A 19118-nucleotide genomic window follows, 5' to 3' on the forward strand; every position below is an offset into this window, starting at 1 on the left:
CCAGCAACCATTTCGGTAGAAGATGGGACTTAAGGTGATAGGAGTGAGTGTGTTATCCAACATTCCGGTTTAACATTCCAGTCAAACCCATTACCCAATATTCCTCCCCGGAATATTTACCAGATGTCCCTCCCCAGGACGCATGCTTGAAAAAGAGCAGTGAACTCACCTTAGATTGCTCGGTATGTTACGTTACATTACCCGTTTCAAGTTGGTCAACCAAACCCTACCGTGGTTACCAAAGACAATAAGTTTATATGCACATAAATCACGTATTCCACATCCACATTACACAAATAGCGTACACATAACACACATACCACACGAGTCATATCAGTTTATCATGCAATGCAATAACCAATTATCATCACAAGATCACACTAGCAGCATTCGGTTCTCATACAAGTTCATACTACAATCCATATTTCAATAAACACCAAACAGTCTATTATTATTCATCATAGAAGTGTGCGATTGAGTTAAACTTGTGCCACCCGTGAACATATAGGCCCAATAGTTGGGGTACGGCCCAATGAAGTGTGCAAGTGAGACTCAGTTGTGCGACTAGGCCTCAAGTGTGCGACTGGGATTCAATTGTGCAAGTGTGCGACGTGTTGTATTTGTGCGATTCATGACTGGCCCAGCCCACATCATCCCACAGCCCACATTGGTGTGCGATCGGACAAAAGTGTGCGATCAAAACTCTAGTGTGCGACATAACATGAATGTGTGGCCTGAGTGTAGGTGTGCGATTATGTTGACCTTGCCGTGATACACGGATCTACCATAACTACGCATAATTTAATCCCATCAATCTGTTACTTCCATAACCAAGATTCACAATTCTTATTTTCCCCAAGTCCGATTAATCAGTTACGAGTTTAATTCCATTTATACAATTTTATTAATCAGTTTCACAATCAACAACCTCCTATATTCATTGCTAACAATTCGTAACAATCAACATCTATCACCATCGATCAAACAGTTACAAGGGTTGGGATTCATGAATCCTAATCTAACATTTAGATTATGTCACAATCATCAGTTCCATATCATAGCACCCAAGATCAAGTTACTTATCATAATTCACATGGTCCCTAATCATTATCTTAATGATTAGCATCATCTTTACCAGAATTACTTTACATATTCACATCAGCGATCATGAAATCTACCCAAGCTTTCTTTACCAGATCAAAACCAGCTTTCTTTCAATGTAGGATCACCATCAGTGATCATGAAATCTACCCAAGCACATCATATCCCACCAAATCGTCTAACCCAAATATCATGTCCGAGATCATCAACAAACCATCAAAAAAACCCTATCATCTAACAACACTGATTGTGTACATCAGCCATGAAATCAAACCATAAACCATAGAATTTCTAACGAATCTTAAATCATAATTAACACCTCATAATTTAAATCCTCAGTTAACGAGTGCGAACATAGACAATTAACGATCAACCAAGAATATACATCAAGATAGGGGTAGCTTTACTAACCGAGAGGGATCGTGTGCGAGAGAGCGTGTGCGAGAAAGGGTGTTAAGACGAGGAAACAGCTTCGAGGGAGAAGGAGATGTCGTTTTCCAAGGTAGAGGGAGTTAGGGTTTGATGCCTTGTGAGGATCTCTAGAATGTGGACATCGTGCACCTGATTGTGTGCGTTTGTACTCTCCTGCCAAGGGTTGGGTTGGGCTCGGTTTGGGCTTGAGAGGAGTTGGGCCTTCGCAACCCACACAACTAGGAATATGCGACCAATGAGGGTGTGCGACCCATAACACAGGTGTGGATAATCGCCACGAACGCATAACTACGAGATAACTTCTGTTCGCTTAATCCCGCATAGGTTCATGTAGAGCGTTGGAAACCCGAGTTGTCAAAGATAGAGGGCGTTATAATTAACTGCCTCGTCGTATGGGCCGTAGTTAGGTTGTTGGTAGTTATAACCCGTAGATGCTTGAGGCTCAAATGGGTTGTACCCAGTTGTACCTGGGTAAGCAGGAATTGGGTTTTCAAAACCTACTAGAGGCGGCGGTGGTGCAAAGGTCGCCGGGGTAATGTCGATTTCCGGCGCAGTGTTTGAAGGCCCACCCATTTGTGGGTCCTCAGAAATGGGAGGGTGGTTGCTAGAAGTTCATGGGGTGCCAATACGTATACCCCCTCGCACAGACATTCGTGTGTTTCTCCTTCGCCTTGATGGTTCTGTTGGTGGTGGAGGTTGTTCTGGTGCTGGTTGTGGCGGTGGCGTGACCGTTTGAAAGTACGGATCCTTAGAAGGAGTCCGCTGTGGTGGTGATGAGTCATGGTGAGAGGGAGTGTATGCAAACTTCCATTGCCCAAACCACTAAGAATAATTATCGGGACGTCGATAGGGAGATCCCGCAAAGGAAGAACCGCTAGAAATAGAAATGGGATGCGTGGGCGTCCCAGACGGTGGCATCTCTGGATCTGGATCATCGTCCACATCCATGTCTTTCGGGAAATGGTCTTCTGGACCCAGCAGGTTATGGCCTGCCGGTGCATTGATGTAGTCATCAGGGTTGAAATGACCCTGAGGGTAAGAGTAGTGAGAAGAAGAATGGTGGGAGGAGTGATGGGAATGGTGCGAATGCACCGGCTGCTGCAAATGATGTGAACCTTGGGGCTCGTTGGGCAGCTGCGGACCAAATGAATGGTGATAAGAGGGTGAAGTACTAAGTGAGACAGAACGTCTCGCGGGTTCAAGGGAGTTTCTCCAGTCATCATATGGGTCAGAGCAAAAGGACGCACAGGGAGTTCGTCAATGTGAAGGCCCTGCTTCGCTATGCCTTCATCCCCTCATTGGTGCTTTTCCCCTTCCTCCCCTTCCTCGTATTCTTTGCGGCATTTTTCGGTATGTAGACCTGTCAAAAACAAGGAAACAAACAAAATATATAAACCAAAAAAGATTAAGATTAATCCTAGGTCATTTGCCTAGACTCGGAAGTCTAAGGAATGTGCTACTGTGTCTTTGAGATTAAACAAAAACAGGCTAGTGTTTAATTCACTCAATGTTGGCTCTGATACCAACCTGTCACACCCCGATATTTTAACCACAAACCGGTGGGCCCGGTGGGGAGTATCGTGACGTAGTTGATATCATCATAGTCAATTATACACAGTTTATAGCACAACAGAAGGCTTGGTAGAAATTACTATTACAAACCAAAGTTCAAAGTACGAAATAAAAGAATATACAGACGGTTCAAAAGAAGGGATCCACAGGCAGATCTAAAAATATAATACAAAACATGTTCAACAGACTTAAAGCATTACGGACTTGCAAGATCCTTTATTTAATGCCCAGAAGCTTCTAGCCTAGTACATGTAGTACCTGCCACTTAGTCTTTTGAAAATACGTCAGTTTTCACTGGTAAATACAATTAACCGACCCTTTTGAAAACATTTATGAACATTGGTTTAGAGGCACAAGGCACAAAAATTCTTTTATAACTTGGGACAATTATATAATAATCTTGTATACAGATTTACGTGTTTGTCATACATTTAGGGCCAGGTATAGAAGCCGAGACATGATTAACCAACACACCACTAATGTTAGGTGTGGATCCTTTAATCCCCAATATTTAAGTTATCAAACAAAACGGATTAAAACGGGTTATGTAATATGTTAATCACAATCCGATTAAATGATTCCATACCCGACCAAGCTATAATATTTTACCGTATCCTAAGCCCGTATAAGGGAAAATAAGTTAAAAGTATTTACCTGAGCTTCTAAATGCAAGATCTATCTACTCAGCTGTATAATGCAATTAGACTGGTGAAGGTAGCTTTTACTGGGGCTTCCTAATCTGGAACGAAGGTTTTATTAACATATTAGATTAATAACGGGTCTTATTTAAGTCATAGACTTAGACCGGTTAGTTTAAAGGACGATTTACGGTACGAAACGCTAGATTAAGCGATGACCGGATTGGAATGTAATTTAGACCCGACAAGTATGGAGACTTGTATTATATGGGTAAACTAAATACATTCTGGAATTTGAAGTTAAAATGATAAGGTTTAACCCGTTTCAGCTAATTTATGCAAACTAGTTACATAAACCGCACCGAACGTGTATAAGCATAAACGGGTAACCGGATGAGTCATGTACAATTTCCATAAGTTATTATGCTTAATATATGTTATGATATCCGTAGGATATTAACAAATATGCCCAAAAAGATTTTAAAACCAAATTAAGCCTCATAAGGGCATTTCGGTCATTTTATGATTTATAAAAGAGGTTTACATGCAAACTAAGGTTCTGCTCATAAACCTTCTGTAAAAATATTTAATTGGGTTACACTAATAGTAGGATATCATATAGATGTGTGGTTTACCATTTATGGCCAAACTATGCACTGTAGGGGCATTTTGGTCATTTCACACATAGTTTTAAGGACTTATTTGGGATTCTGAGTTCATGACTTATACCTACTGTAAAAATATTAAAAATGGTTTATAAATCAGTAGGTAGTAAGTCTTGGGTGCTAAGTATGGTTTAAAACCATACTATGCACCTTAATGTTGTAAAAATTGATAAATGATGATTATTTCGATGTTTAGGAAATTCTGAGGTTATGACCAGCTTTGTATGGTCAAAATAATTTATTTATCATATCATATCAGTACCAAAAGGTTCTTGCATGTTATTCTTATTTAAAACCCAATTTATGTGTGAAAAGGGCATAATCGTCATTTATTAATATAATACGAAACTCATGCGTAAACTCAATAAGTAATCTGACTTGGAATCCCAATTAGTCCTAAATATGATATCATAACAGTGAGTAATGAACTTTTATGTCAAACTTATGTTTAAACTTTATTTGCATGCATAGGGTATTTTAGTCCTTTTTAAAGCATGTTTTACGATTTATTGTATAATCTCAGTTTGTGACTAGAAGATAAATGTCCTAATATGCTAAATAACATTACTAATCAAAATATAATTCATTTGCATGGTTGTTTATGTTAAAAATCTCATTTTTGACAAAAAGGGCATTTTCGTCAACATTAAGCATAATAACAGAATCAAGTAAATAAACTCAGATTACTAAGTGACCAAGTAATATAACCTCAGAGGGTTATACTACTACATAATATGGTCACAAAGGAACCTTAATGCATAAAAAAACTAAGCTAATTCGGGTCAGAACTGAAAGTCAAAGCAAAAGTCAAGCTTTTGCGACTTTCGGTTGCGAACCGAGCCTAATCTTAGAATTGTCGGGTTGAACATGTTTAGACATATTCTAGTAATGTTTACCAAGTTATTAAAGTGATAAAACATATTTTATAACCTCTACATTATCAGATTTGAATTTATTTAAAAACTGACCTGTTTGATTTTTTATGCTCATTACTTTGCCCCGACAATTAACTAAGTAAACGTGGTAATTAGGAGGTGCCCTTTTGAGGGATTAACACCTACCTAATTATGATACGTAGCCATATTCGCCTCGAACAATGGCTGGACCGTTTAGGTCTAAACCGAAAGTCAAAGCCGAATTGCGGTAACTTTCACTTTCCGCTTTTAAAAGCATAAAAACCGAACTAAGGAGGCTAAGGACACTTTCAAAGGGTCCTAGCTCAAAACTTGAACTATGGAGAGCTTCCGTTTGAGCAGGAACCTCGGAGAAACCAAGCTAGAGAGTAGAGAAGATGATTTTGAAGTGAGCAAGGAAGAATGGGGGCAATGGACTTATTTATAGTGCAAGATTAGGTCTTGTGTTGCAACCAGGTGTCCAGGAGTGTTGTGAGAGCTTAACAAGTGTCCATAGACGTGTCCCAAAACAACTAACAGCCCCTGGTATCGATTCTGAATTGTTTTGGATTTTTGTGTGGCATGCAAGCAATTTTTCTGCCTAGTGCCAGTCTTTACGGACCGTAAGCATATACCCCATACGGTCCGTAACCGCTTTTGAATTGTTTCGCCCAGATACAGTCCTTACGGACCGTAAGCCTGGACCTTTTACGGTCCGTAAGCCATTGATCAGAAAACTAAAATTTTTAAACTTTACATATTTGGCCCCTCAACTTTTATATTCAATATCAATCATTCCCGAGAGCATGTTTTAACATTATAAAGCCCCGGGTTTGATAAAAGGTCACTCAGAGGCATAAATTAGCATGTTGTCACTTTTAATCTCTCCGTATACATCTTTTCATTGTTTGACATCTTTAACCCTTCAAAGTCAACTTATTACCAGTCTAGGGTTTATGACAGGTGTCTTCTTACTATTGGGTATAATTTTGCGAGGTGTTACATCGTAGAGTTATGGATTTTAGCCTGATATGGACTTTTATTGTGCGTAGTTACTTAGATGAATAATAACGGGGTTTTGGGTTGTACGGGATGGGGGTGAGCAAATGGAAAAACCCGACCCTACCCGACCATTACCCGACCCGACCCCAGAACTGATCAAACATAAAATACATAACCGATTCACTACCCTAAATATAGGGTCGGTTCCGATCCATAGGTCCAACTCGGGTTTCACCATGAAAAGAACCGATAACCGACCCGACTTGACCCGATTTTATATGAAAAATTGGAACCGATCTAAATACCTAGGTACTTGGGTTCGGGTCGGGTTAGGTATATTTTCGGTTCGGTTCTCGGTTGTTTTCGGTCCGGATCTAAACTTGCTCACCCCTAGTACGGGACACCGTTATAGGTTGTTGTTTGTTGGAAGACGTGGCTTAATAGGAACGTGTGTGACAAGGTTCTTATAAATGTTTCATGCCTCGATGTCGATGTCGGTGTTTTGTAGGTTAGGCGTGATCAAATATATTACTAGCTGAGGGTAAATAAATATAAGTCATGTGGTAGGGGTCAAGTATGTTAGTAGTTTGACATGTGCGTATGTGTGTGGTTAGTCGCGTCCTTATAGAGTACTGGGTTAAGATGGGCAATGTGTAGAGAAGTGCATGGTTAATCCACATTGATGTGATGTCAAAGGGGACAAGTAGCATCTTTGTGATGTTAAAGATGTAGGCAGTTGTCACCTTATGGTGACAATGAGTTTAAAGATATAGGCAGTCGTTGCCTTATGGGTGACGATGACTCTAATGATGTTGGCGAGTTGTTATCTTTATGGTCCCAATGAGTTTGGTAGTTGTTGCATGGACGATGAGTGATGATGTGAGTGGTGTTAACAAGTCCAATGGTTATTGTGTTGAGATAACAATGAGTCTAAATATATAGGCAGTCGTTATCTTTGATGACAACGAGTATAGGTCATGTCTTTGTGAGGTGACCGAATTACTTGTTAGGCTCCCACCGTGTGTGCTTTACGTGTTTGCGTTAGACAATGTGGTGGGTAACATATATATAAGATGTCTAAATATGCAATGCACATGCAAGTTCACCCCGTCTTTTCTCTATATAAGTATAGCAATATGATACTCATATTAAAGATAAAAAACATTCGTTATTATGGTGTATTTAAAAAAAAGTTATGTATAAAAAGTTATTGACGTTTAAAAAAGGCGAGGGAACTTCCATGTGCATTGCATGTGGTTTTGAATTTAAAAATGTTAAATTTACCTTTATACCCTTAATATAGAAAATTAATTATTTAATGGTAAACACTATTTACAATTTTGCCAGTATAAAATCAACCATTAGATTATAGATCAAAGGGTGTAGATTCCTTTCTATATTTCTCACAAAACACACCCTTTTTACAATAATATTACCCTGTATGTATATAGTGGAAAGTTCAAATGAGAATAATTTTTTTGTAAGAAGAAAAAAATATAAGTTTAAACCAATAAAAATGTTTCATTTTACATCATTTAATATTTGCTTTTAATTTAAATATAAGGGTATAAACTTACATATATCATTAATTTCTAGTCTTCCTTTTTAATAGCTAACTACATTAAATTTGTAACTTAATTTCAAAATATATATTTTTTCAAAAAATAAAAAAAAATTAGTTTAGAGTATAGTACAAATTAGTAGGTGTGTAGGATAAATTACGAGTTGTGTAGGATAAATTTACTTATGTGTAGATAATTTTCAAAATGTGTAGGATAACTTTTTTATGTGTGTAGGCAATGGAATTTGGGCCTGTCTGGGGATAGGTGTGGATGGGTTTGAGAATCACGTAAAAAAATTGGTGCTTCGGGAGATGGAGATTAACCGGGATCAATGAATTTTATCTCAATCAATATCAATGGGGGTTCGATATCGGTTTAGGATCCGGATGGGATTGATTGATTTTTGATTCCGTAGGGCTCATGTAGTTGTCTTTATGTTTCTGTCATTTTTTGTTTTTTTTTCTGTTTTGTTTCCTAGTTTCTAGCTTCTAGCTGGCTCTTTATATATATATAGGGGGAGGTACATTTGAGAAGAAAATTAAATTGAGAAGAAAAAGAATAAAGGGTAGAATTGTAAAACATTAAATAGTTTTTTCTCTCATTTCATTTATTATTATCTTTGACTAATTAATTAATCATAAAGACTATCATCTTCCACACTAAATTTTTTGCCTACACACATCAAAATTTATCCTACACGTTTTGAAATTTATCCTACACATATTGAAATTTATCTTACACAGCTCGTAATTCATCTTACACACCTCGTAATTCATCCCACACTTTAAATTATTTTTTTTTCTTCTTTGAAAAAAATATATTTTTTTTTGAAAATAAGTTACATATTTAATGTAGTTAGCTATTAAAAAGGAAGACTACCAATTAATGATATACTAAGTTTACCAATATACCCTTACACTAATATTAAATACAAAAATTAAATGAAGTAAAATGAAGGATTCTTATTGGTTGAAATTTCTTCTTTTTTATTCTTACAAAAAATTTCTTCTCATTTGAACTCTCCACTATGGTTCAAATGAAAACCACTTTTATTGTGAAAACTCGAAAACTAATTAAAAAAAGCCAAAAAAACATACAAATTTTTTTTATTATATATATATAATATATATATATATATATATATATATATGTATATAATGATTTGTCGTTCAAACAAAAATGTGTGTAGGCAATGAATATATATAATGATTTGTTGTTCAAACAAAAATGTGTGTAGACAATGAAAATTAGTGTAGGAAAAAATAGTCTTTATAAGTAATTAATTACGTAAAGATTGTAATAAATGAGATGAAGGAATAACTACTTGATATTTTATAATTGTACCGTTTATTCTTTTTCTTCTCAATAAAATTTTCTTCTCAAATGAACCTCATATATATATATATATATATATATATATATATAGGGGAAGGTTCATTTGAGAAGAAATTTAATGTGAGAAGAAAAAGAAGAAAAGGGCATAATGGTAAAACATTAAATAGTTTATAACTCCTCCCATTAATTATGTTATCTCTCATTAATAAATAAAAAAAACATGTTATCCTACACATTTCAAAATTTATTCTACATATGTCTTACAGTTAGCGAAATTTACCCTACGCATATCTAAATTTATCATACACATTTAAGAATTTATCCTACACAAACTAAAATTCATCCTACACATACTAAAATTTATCCTACACATGTCGAAAATTGTCCTTCACCCTAAATTATTTTATCTTGAAAGAGTATATTTTAAATGGGAGTTACAAGTTTAATAAGTTAGCTAATTAATTACAATTAGAAATTTACATATATGCCCTTATTAGTAACATTAAATACACATATTAATGAACTAAAATGGAGCATTTCTATTGGTTTAAAACTTATTCTTTTTATTCTTACAATATTTTTCTTCTCATTTGAACCTTCCACTATATATATATATATATATATATATATATATATATATATATATATATATATATATATATAGGGAGGGGCTCATGCGAGAACCACCCTTATTGTGAGAACCTTTAGAACCAAAGTGAACACAACCTAAAATAGCTAAAAAAACCCTAAAAAAACATAACCCCCACCCCTCCCCCCAAAAAAACCTAAACCCCCACCCCCCCCCCCAAAAAAAACCTAACCCCCCCCCCCCCAAAGCTAAATGCTAAAAACTAAACCCCCAAAAAACCTAAAAAAAAACCTAACCCCCCCCCCCCCCAAAAAAAAAAAAAACCTAAACCCCCCTCCCCAAAGCTAAAATGCTAAAAACTAAACCCCCAAAAAACCTAAAAAAAAAAAAATCTAAAAAAAAAATTTTTTTTTTGCTTCGAAAAGTAGCGATTTTTATATAAAAAATATTTAAAAAACATATTTTTTGTGTGATTTTTAGCTATTTTTAGGCATTTTTGGTGTGTTCACATTGGTTCTCGCGGTTCTCGCAATAAGAGGTGGTTCTCGCATGATCTTCTCCCTATATATATGCGAGAACCACCTCTTATTGTGAGAACCGCGAGAACCAATGAGAACACAACCAAAAATACCTAAAAATAGCTAAAAATCACACAAATTTTTTTTTAATATTTTTTATATAAAAATCGCTACTTTTCGAAGAAAAAAAATTTAAATTTTTTTTGGCCACTAAAAGTAGCGATTTGAGCATAAAAATATTAAAAAAAAATATTAGATTTGATTTTTAATTTTTTAGATTTTTTTAGGTTTTTGAGGGGTTTAGTTTTTACAGTAGCATTTTAGCTTGGGGGTGGGGGGGGGGTTAGGTTTTTGGGGGGTGGAGGAGGGGGGTTTAGGTTTTTTTTTTTGGGGGGGGGGGTGGTGGTTTAGGTTTTTTTTTAGGGTTTTAGTTTTTAGCATTTAGCTTTGTGGGGAGCGGGGGGGGGGGGGTGGGGGGGTTTAGGTTTTTTCGGGAGGGGGGGGTGGGGGTTAGGTTTTTTTAGCTATTTTAGGTTGTGTTCACATTGGTTCTCAAGGTTCTCACAATAAGGGTGGTTCTCGCATGAGCCTGTCCATATATATATATATATATATATATATATATATATATATATATATATATATATATATATATATATATATATATATATATATATATATATATATATATATATATATATATAGGGGAAGGTTTAAATGAAAAAACTGCGAGAACTTGGTAAAAAACAATTCAAATTCAAAAAAATTTTCTACATTTATCATTATTATTCGAATACAATGTTAGAAATTTAATTTACACGTTTAAATTTACGTTAATTCGTAAATAAAGAAAATTTACACATGTGTAAGTTTGCCATTTACACATGTGTACAAAATCTAAAAAGAGTGAATTTGAAAGGAGAAATGAATTATTTGATGTTGTAAATTCTTTTTTTGATGTTGTATCTTGATTACAATGAGGTTTGTATTAAAAAAATTGGTTTTGATTGGTTTTTTCATTTGTTCTCACGGTTCTCGCAATATTTAGCGTTCTCAAGATAACCCTCCCCTATATAAATATATATATATATATATATATATATATATATATATATATGGAGAGGTTCATGCGAGAACCACCCTTATTGTGAGAACCTTGAGAACCAATGTGAACACAACCTAAAATAGCTAAAAAAACCTAACCCCACCCCCAAAAACCTAACCCCCCCCCCCCCAAAGCTAAATGATAAAAAAAACCTAACCCCCCTCCTCCCTAAAAAAACCTAACCCCCACCCCCAAAAACCTAACCCCCCCCCCTAAAAAAACCGTTAGGTTTTTGGGGGGTGGGGGAGGGGGGTTTAGGTTTGGGGGAGGGGGGTTAGGTTTTTTTTTTAGGGTTTTAGTTTTTAGCATTTAGCTTTGGGGGGTGGGGTGGGGGGGTTTAGGTTTTTTGGGGAGGGGTGGTGGGGGTTAGGTTTTTTTAGCTATTTTAGGTTGTGTTCACATTGGTTCTCAAGGTTCTCACAATAATATAATATATATATAGGGAGGGGCTCATGCGAGAACCACCCTTATTGTGAGAACCTTGAGAACCAATGTGAACACAACCTAAAATAGCTAAAAAAACCTAACCCCCACCCCCAAAAACCTAACCCCCCCCCCCCCCAAGCTAAATGATAAAAAAAACCTAACCCCCCCTCTAAAAAAAACCTAAACCCCCCTCCCCCGCCCCCCAAAAACCTAAACCTCCCCACCCACAAGCTAAAATGCTAAAAACTGAACCCCCAAAAAACCTAAAAAAATCTAAAAATTTTTTTGAATTTTTTAATATTTTTCATGTTAAAATCGCTACTTTTAGAAGCTAAAAAAAATTAAAAAAAAAATTTTTTTTTGGCTTCGAAAAGTAGCGATTTTTTTATAAAAAATATTAAAAAATTCAAAAAAAAAAATTTTTGTGTGATTTTTAGCTATTTTTAGGCATTTTTGGTGTGTTCACATTGGTTCTCGCGGTTCTCACAATAAAAGGTGGTTCTCGCATGATCTTCTCCCTATATATATATATATATATATATATATATATATATATATATATTATTTGATGAAAATTAACTATGATTGATTATGTTGAGTCAAATATGTGATACTGCATTAAAATTTTACATGAAATTTGTGTTGTTTAGAGATAAATGTTTACATTAAATATGGTGCTTTAATGCATCCGTTGAAAATGGTATTAATAGTTTTTCATGTTTGGTAAAGAATTAAAATTTTGCTTTAAAGCGTTTAAATTAGAATAATAACTTTTAGGCTTGAACAAAAAGTTAAGGAATTACTATTTAAAATGATAGATTTTGGCTTAAAAAAACACCTTTATAATGTACTTTTCTTTTAAACTTTTTCTTGAAATGTTACGACCAAATTTATGGTTGCCTTGTTTTTTCAAGTTGCTACTAAATATGTTTCGGTCGCTAATTTGCAACAACTAGAATTGAGACCCGCCGCAATGCGGCGGGAATTCTTTAGTTATAAATAAGTCGATCTACGACCCGCCTTTTATGTTAAACCTGTCAAACGGGGAAAAATAGACGATGTAAAAACGTTCACCCACACACGCACGTTGCGTTATGTTAACTCGCAAATTTAGAACGAAATGGAAAAAGGTTAAACCAAAGACACATGTTGCGATGCGTTAAGTCACAAAATTTAGAACCAAGCATAAAGCGAAAAATTTGCGGAAAATGAAAACTGTAAAAGAACAAAGTTGAAAGTAAAAAAAGTTGTGAGTATAGATTGCAAAAGATAAAAAATTTTGGGTTAAAAGTAAAAAAACAAATAGTTTTGGGTTAAAAGTAATTTATGAAATACTTTTGGTTAAAAAGTAAAAAAATCAATTTTTTTTTGGAAACCCCCAAAGCCAAGGTTACGACAACCATATGCCTAACGATTTTTTCTTTGGAAAACCCCCAAAGCACACGCTGCATTGCGGCGGGGCGTAAAACGGTGTCAAATAATACTAATGTCACACAACTGTTATCGACCACCAACACTGACTCGAGCTAGGGTATGCGTGTTGCGACGAACCTGTCAAACATGAAAAAATAGAGGTAAAAACGTTGAGTCACACATGTACTTTGCGTCGTATTAACTTGCAAAATTTGAAACAAAACATAATAAAGTTGAACCACACTTGTACATTGCGTCGTATTAACTCAAAAAATTAAGAACTATACATAAACTGAAAATTTGCAAAATATGGAAAAGTATAAGTGATAAAAGTTGTGAAGTTAAATTGTAAATAATGAAAATTTTTGGGTTAAAGTTAAAAAAACAAATTATGTAGAGTTAAAATTGCAAAAGGTAGAAATCTTTGGGTTAAAAGTAATGAAAAGTTTGGGGTAAAGTTAAAAAAAAATTATGTAGGTTTAAAATTGTAAAGATAAAAACCTTTAGGTTAAAATTAAAAATTCAAGTTTTTTTTTTGAAAAACTTTTAAAACACATCTTACAAGTGCGTATGCATACAAAGTTTGCTTATTTATTATATGTAATAATTGCTAAAACCTAGTTTTATTATTAAAGACCATATTGCAACAATTGTAGTAAAGATGTTCTTCTTCAAGTTGTTGAGGGTTTGAGTCCGGTAGTAAACATTAGTATATCTTTTAAGAGTTTGTTTATAGGATGTATTGTTACCCGCTCTAAAAAATATAATTTTTAATTACAAACATAACTTTACAAATATTTAATCTTTTTGTAATGATACAAACAGGGTGGAAAAACTTAAATGCTCCTGCAAAAAGTATATTAGAGAATTTATTCTTCATATTACAAAAATCTAGTTACACTGCTTGCATATAAATAATAAATTGGCTTTGTTTTTCATTTTCATTCACATTCATTTGAAACATGGCCTTCAAACTTATAATTGTTTTTCTATTGATCTTAATAGCCATTGTCACATCAAAGAAAACAAACATTCCCAGAAGGCATGCCATAAAAACAATTCGGGTATGGTGTTAACTCTTGTACAGCGGTATTTTATGATAAATCGGTGATTAACAGTGTTTATATAGGTTAAAGATGGAGACATAGTCGACTGCGTTGATATCTACAAACAACCTGCTTTCGATCACCCGCTTCTAGTAAATCATATTGTTCAGGTGTTTTTCTATACTTTATCTGCTAATTAGTTGTTGTTTTTGAATTCATATGCAAAAATAATTACAAGTGTGAGATATTGAGCCAAATGATAACATGAGTAAGAATATCCTGTATTACACGAGTTGAATAGATGTAATGTTATATATACTTATTAATAAAAAAAAATTTATGTATTTAAAAAAACTCGTGTATTGCATCGGGTTGAAAAAACCATTGTATTAAACAAGTTGGATAAAATATAATGTAATTTGTTAATAAATACAATCGTTAACATATGCCCTTAAAAATGAACTTTGACATGATAGTTATAAATTATGTTAACTTTACTTTTAAAACAACTTTTTACAACCGGGTATTGTTTTTTTATGTAATTGATAAATCATAATTCAATTAAAGTGTACTTTAACATATTTAAGTTGACGTAAATTACAGTTATAAATATATATTAAAATTTAAGACGTTAAACTTTGTTTTTTTTTTTCTTACAACCTAATTTTTTTATTATGTGACGAAGTATAATAACTATCTCTTATACAAATTTATTTTTTGAAATTGATAAGTAAAGTCAGAATTATAACTATTCATTATTAAATTCATGTCAAATTCACTTGATTAATGATATAATAACTATACATAATTAAATTTAAATTAATTGTCTAAAGATATCTTTTTTAGTATCATTATTTAATAGAGACGAGAAAACATAACTTGATGAAGCCTTTATTTATGCCATGTATCCTTTAGGATTTTTATTTATTAGTTATAATAATAACAAAATTATGTATATACACACATGTGTAGACAAACGTTCCAAAGTTAAAACATATATGAAAAAATTAGTTTAATGGTTTTTATATACATAATTCACGTATATGTATGCAGGATACACAAATGTAAAAAAAAAAAAAAAAAAAAGCTATTAATAAAAGAAAGATTCTAAATTTGTTCATTTAGTTCTCACAAATGGTTAGTGTCATCTAACTATTCTCACCCTATATGAAAATTTGTCATACACGTGAAATATCGATACAAGATCTCCTATAATAAGACGTTTTTTGAGGACACGTCATGAAGGCATCCGATGGAAAAGCAAACCATGGATGGCGTGTTGTGTGGGTCCATTTAATAGGTCGGACACGGTAATATAGCAGCATTTTTTGAATTTTAATAATTTTTTTTTGTTTTTCATTCTCCTTGTATTTTTCAAAAAATCTAGTTGTATTTATTTTTAATAACTTTTATAGTTATTGTACAATGTAAGAATCGTTTAAAGAGTTTTAATAAAATAATAGAATTTAAATAAGATTTTAGAATTTGTTTAAAGAGTTTTAATAAAAAATCGAATTTAAATAAGATTTTAGAATTTAATAGTATGGAAACATCACCTAGTTTTATAATTTCAATGAAAACATCACCTAGTTTTATAATTTCAAATTTCACCACATATTAACCGAAATTAACCGAAACCGAATTAAAAACCGACAAATTAACCGAACTGATTAACCGATGGCTTCAGTTACAGTTGATGCTAATAATCGAACTGAACCATGCACACCTCTACTATTAACCCCCACATTCTCTTTGTTTTAAATTTACAAATTACTACAAATTCAACCAGTTTATTTCAACTTTTTACACATTCAACTTTCAACTCTTCTATCATTTCATTCAATCTTCACAAAAGCACCCAAAACTCACCAACGAACCAAACCCCATTTTGAGGCTTCAAATATGCCACAATCCCAAAGTGAGACATGTTCAGGATATGCTAGCCCACAATATTCATCATTCTTGTCTTTCCGTGGCCAACCATATCCGGGCTTTCCAATAAAACAAATCTAGAATACACTACAAAAATTTGTCTAAAAAAGTTATTTTGTATAACAAAATTTCCTAAAACGTGTGGTTTGAATTGATATTCCTCAAAAGGTTTATTTCATATATAAATTTTCATAGATATTTGAATGAAAGTACATATGTTGTTCTATGCAATCTGATGCTATGTTTATAGAACATTGACGACTGATATTATTCATTCATATAAATACATATGTGTTTCAGATGAAGTCTAGTCATCTTGATCAAATGAAGTATACATCTAAGACACTTCAAAACTCTAGTTCTTCCAAGGCACCATCACAACCATGGCTGCAGTATGGAAGGTGTCCAAACGGAACAATCCCAATTCGTAGATCCTCAAATAATCATCAAACTAATAGCTATCCCAGGAAGTTCGTTCATACTAAATTTCACTCGGTATCCCACTGCTTCTGATCACCAATATCATACATGTAAATATATATATATATATATATATATATATATATATATATATATATATATATGTTTTCTAACTTAAATCTATAGTTTGCAGTGGCTTTAACGGCAGGATACAATTACTCAGGAGCTAGAGCCAACATTAAAGTATGGAACCCCTACGTTGACGGGGTTAATGATACTGAAATGAGGCTTCATCTAGATTATAGTAGTTCTCAAGTTATGCTTAGGGCATGTCCTGTAGAACACTACGACATCGTGAAAGAGACTGTGGAAGCTGGATGGATGGCAAGTTTTACTTTCATTACTGCTATGTACAAAACCTTTTTCAAAGTGGTGTTATTTGGGTATGTTATTTCACATCCGGGTCAATTTTTTATTCTGTTTCACATCTGGAGTCTTTGGAACTTTTTTTTTTACAAAAGCAGTGCCTACGATTGAGACTACACTCCAGACTTAGCTCGGAGATACCAAATGTGAAACAAGTGTATATACCAAATATGAAAGAATATATACAAATGACACCGGTTTTGAAAAAAAAAATTCACATTTTAATACTTGATATGATTATGTTTCATACACACTATATTTGATGTTTTCAGGTCAGCCCCTTGGTTTACAAGGATTTTAAAACCCGCTTATTTGTTTACTGGAAGGTAAGTTATTAATGTAATATGACTCATGTACATGATAATGCCACAAATTTAATTAGATCTCACAGCTTCAAAAATCTTATGCAAGCTTAATGTATGTATATCCTTTTATAAAAGTGCATAGTCCATGAAAAATTCAACATATTTTCCCCTATATAATTTTGCAAATTACTTCTCTGAGTATATATTACTATTCAATTTTTTATATGTTTCTTAGCATATGGTACAATTCTTGCAATTAAAGTCCATTATTCTTTAACTTCATTGTTTATTCTCTTAGTTTTTGGTATCCCTTTTTCTTTTAATTTAGTATTTGTATCTTTGTGTCTACAACAAATATAAAAACATTTTGTTAAATTATTAGTATGTTGTTGGTGGTGAAATCAACTATGATCCATTCTTGAGGATAATTTAAAAGATAAATATAAGCAACGTATCAAGGTATAACAAATATACTTGACTTCAATTGTTCAGTTTAATATTTATTAATGCAGCTTTAATGGGAAGTTGGTACTTCGTGGTTACATTAAAACATTGAAATTGGTTCAACACAGATAGAAACCTGTGTTCGGAGGTGGAATACATGGATGTGTTGATTTTTTTAGTAAACACAGTAACGTAACGTGCGTGCGTGGTTTAATGTATTTACGTCTATTTTTGTTGGACTCAACGATCCCGTCGCAACGCGCGGGTCCGTAATACTAGTTTGTTGTATAATAGAAGAGCTTCATCAAGTTTAACAACTCCACACATTCAGGCTGATAATGGCTCAAGCTGCTTCGATCTCATTTGTCCCGGGTTCGTTCAGACATCCAGCGAGGTCCTTCTTGGTGGTGATATTGGCACGTATAACTATGGATCTGAAATTGAATTTCAAATCTCAAAGGTTAGTACATATTGACTCGTTCGAACGTAGCTTGAAGTTTGTTTCTCTAAAAAACTATCTGAATAATTGCAACGGAGGGTAACCATCAATGTATACTAGAAGGAAACCCTAAAGAAACTTACAGTAACTATCCAAGATTTTTAATGTGGTTTTGCATGTAGGATCCAGATACTAATAACTGGTGGTTTTTATACAACTCGGAGGAAGTTGGGTACTGGCCAAGCGACATTTTTCAGTCAATGAAATATGAAGCGAACATGGTCCAGTGGGGAGGTGAAGTCTTTAGCCCGTATGTGGGAACCCATCCGCACACAGATACCGCCATGGGCAATGGAAAGTTTGCCGATCGCTTATATAGAAAATCGGGAACGATGACAGGGCTGTTAATAGAAGAAAATTCATCTCCACTAAAGCGACCAGAATCGTATACAATTAGTTCTAATGAGTGGAACTGCTACGACGCAGATCTACTAGATGAAAAAGTCCCTGAACCCGTCTTCCTTTATGGAGGTCCGGGGAGCCACTTTAATCCAAACTGCTAACTAATGGCAGTTATAAGTTAAAGATGCACTTATCAAATGGCTATAATCATGATTATATTTGCCTTTTATCAAAGACTGGTGTGCTAGTGTGTATGAGCTTTAGCTAATATAATTTAATAAACACATGAACAAGACTCCCCTTGTGCCTGTTTTATTTGCGCATATGAAGTTTAGACAAATCTAATGTTGCCCAAAATGATCTTTGATCTCTATAACGTGAATGATAAACTAAACTTTCATATAACTTGAATTTGAATACAATGGAATGTCTTTACAAATGAAATCTAAAGCC

At 33.9% G+C, this 19118-nt stretch overlaps 1 protein-coding gene across 1 annotated transcript; it reads left to right on the forward strand.

The window, feature by feature from the left end:
- The first annotated feature begins 2068 nt into the window (after positions 1 to 2068).
- On the forward strand, positions 2069 to 18826 carry LOC118489727. Its single transcript, XM_035987260.1, has 9 exons — positions 2069 to 2263; positions 2384 to 2528; positions 14257 to 14315; positions 14381 to 14467; positions 16530 to 16656; positions 16858 to 17033; positions 17348 to 17401; positions 18156 to 18284; positions 18446 to 18826. The coding sequence occupies exons 1-9, from the start codon at positions 2069 to 2071 to the stop codon at positions 18824 to 18826; spliced, it is 1353 nt and encodes a 450-aa protein (XP_035843153.1).
- The last annotated feature ends 292 nt before the right edge of the window (positions 18827 to 19118 follow it).

Source organism: Helianthus annuus, unplaced genomic scaffold (assembly GCF_002127325.2).
Source record: "Helianthus annuus cultivar XRQ/B unplaced genomic scaffold, HanXRQr2.0-SUNRISE HanXRQChr00c088, whole genome shotgun sequence".
Lineage (NCBI taxonomy): Eukaryota > Viridiplantae > Streptophyta > Magnoliopsida > Asterales > Asteraceae > Helianthus > Helianthus annuus.

What these genes read in the sequence shown, in the direction of transcription:
- LOC118489727 (XM_035987260.1), top strand. Translation starts at nt 2,069, where the DNA reads ATGTCGATTTCCGGCGCAGTGTTTGAAGGCCCACCCATTTGTGGGTCC. An exon ending in ATGCCATAAAAACAATTCGG is followed by an intron (nt 14,316 to 14,380) that starts GTATGGTGTTAA and finishes GTGTTTATATAG; the next exon opens with GTTAAAGATGGAGACATAGT. An exon ending in CTGTGGAAGCTGGATGGATG is followed by an intron (nt 17,034 to 17,347) that starts GCAAGTTTTACT and finishes TGATGTTTTCAG; the next exon opens with GTCAGCCCCTTGGTTTACAA.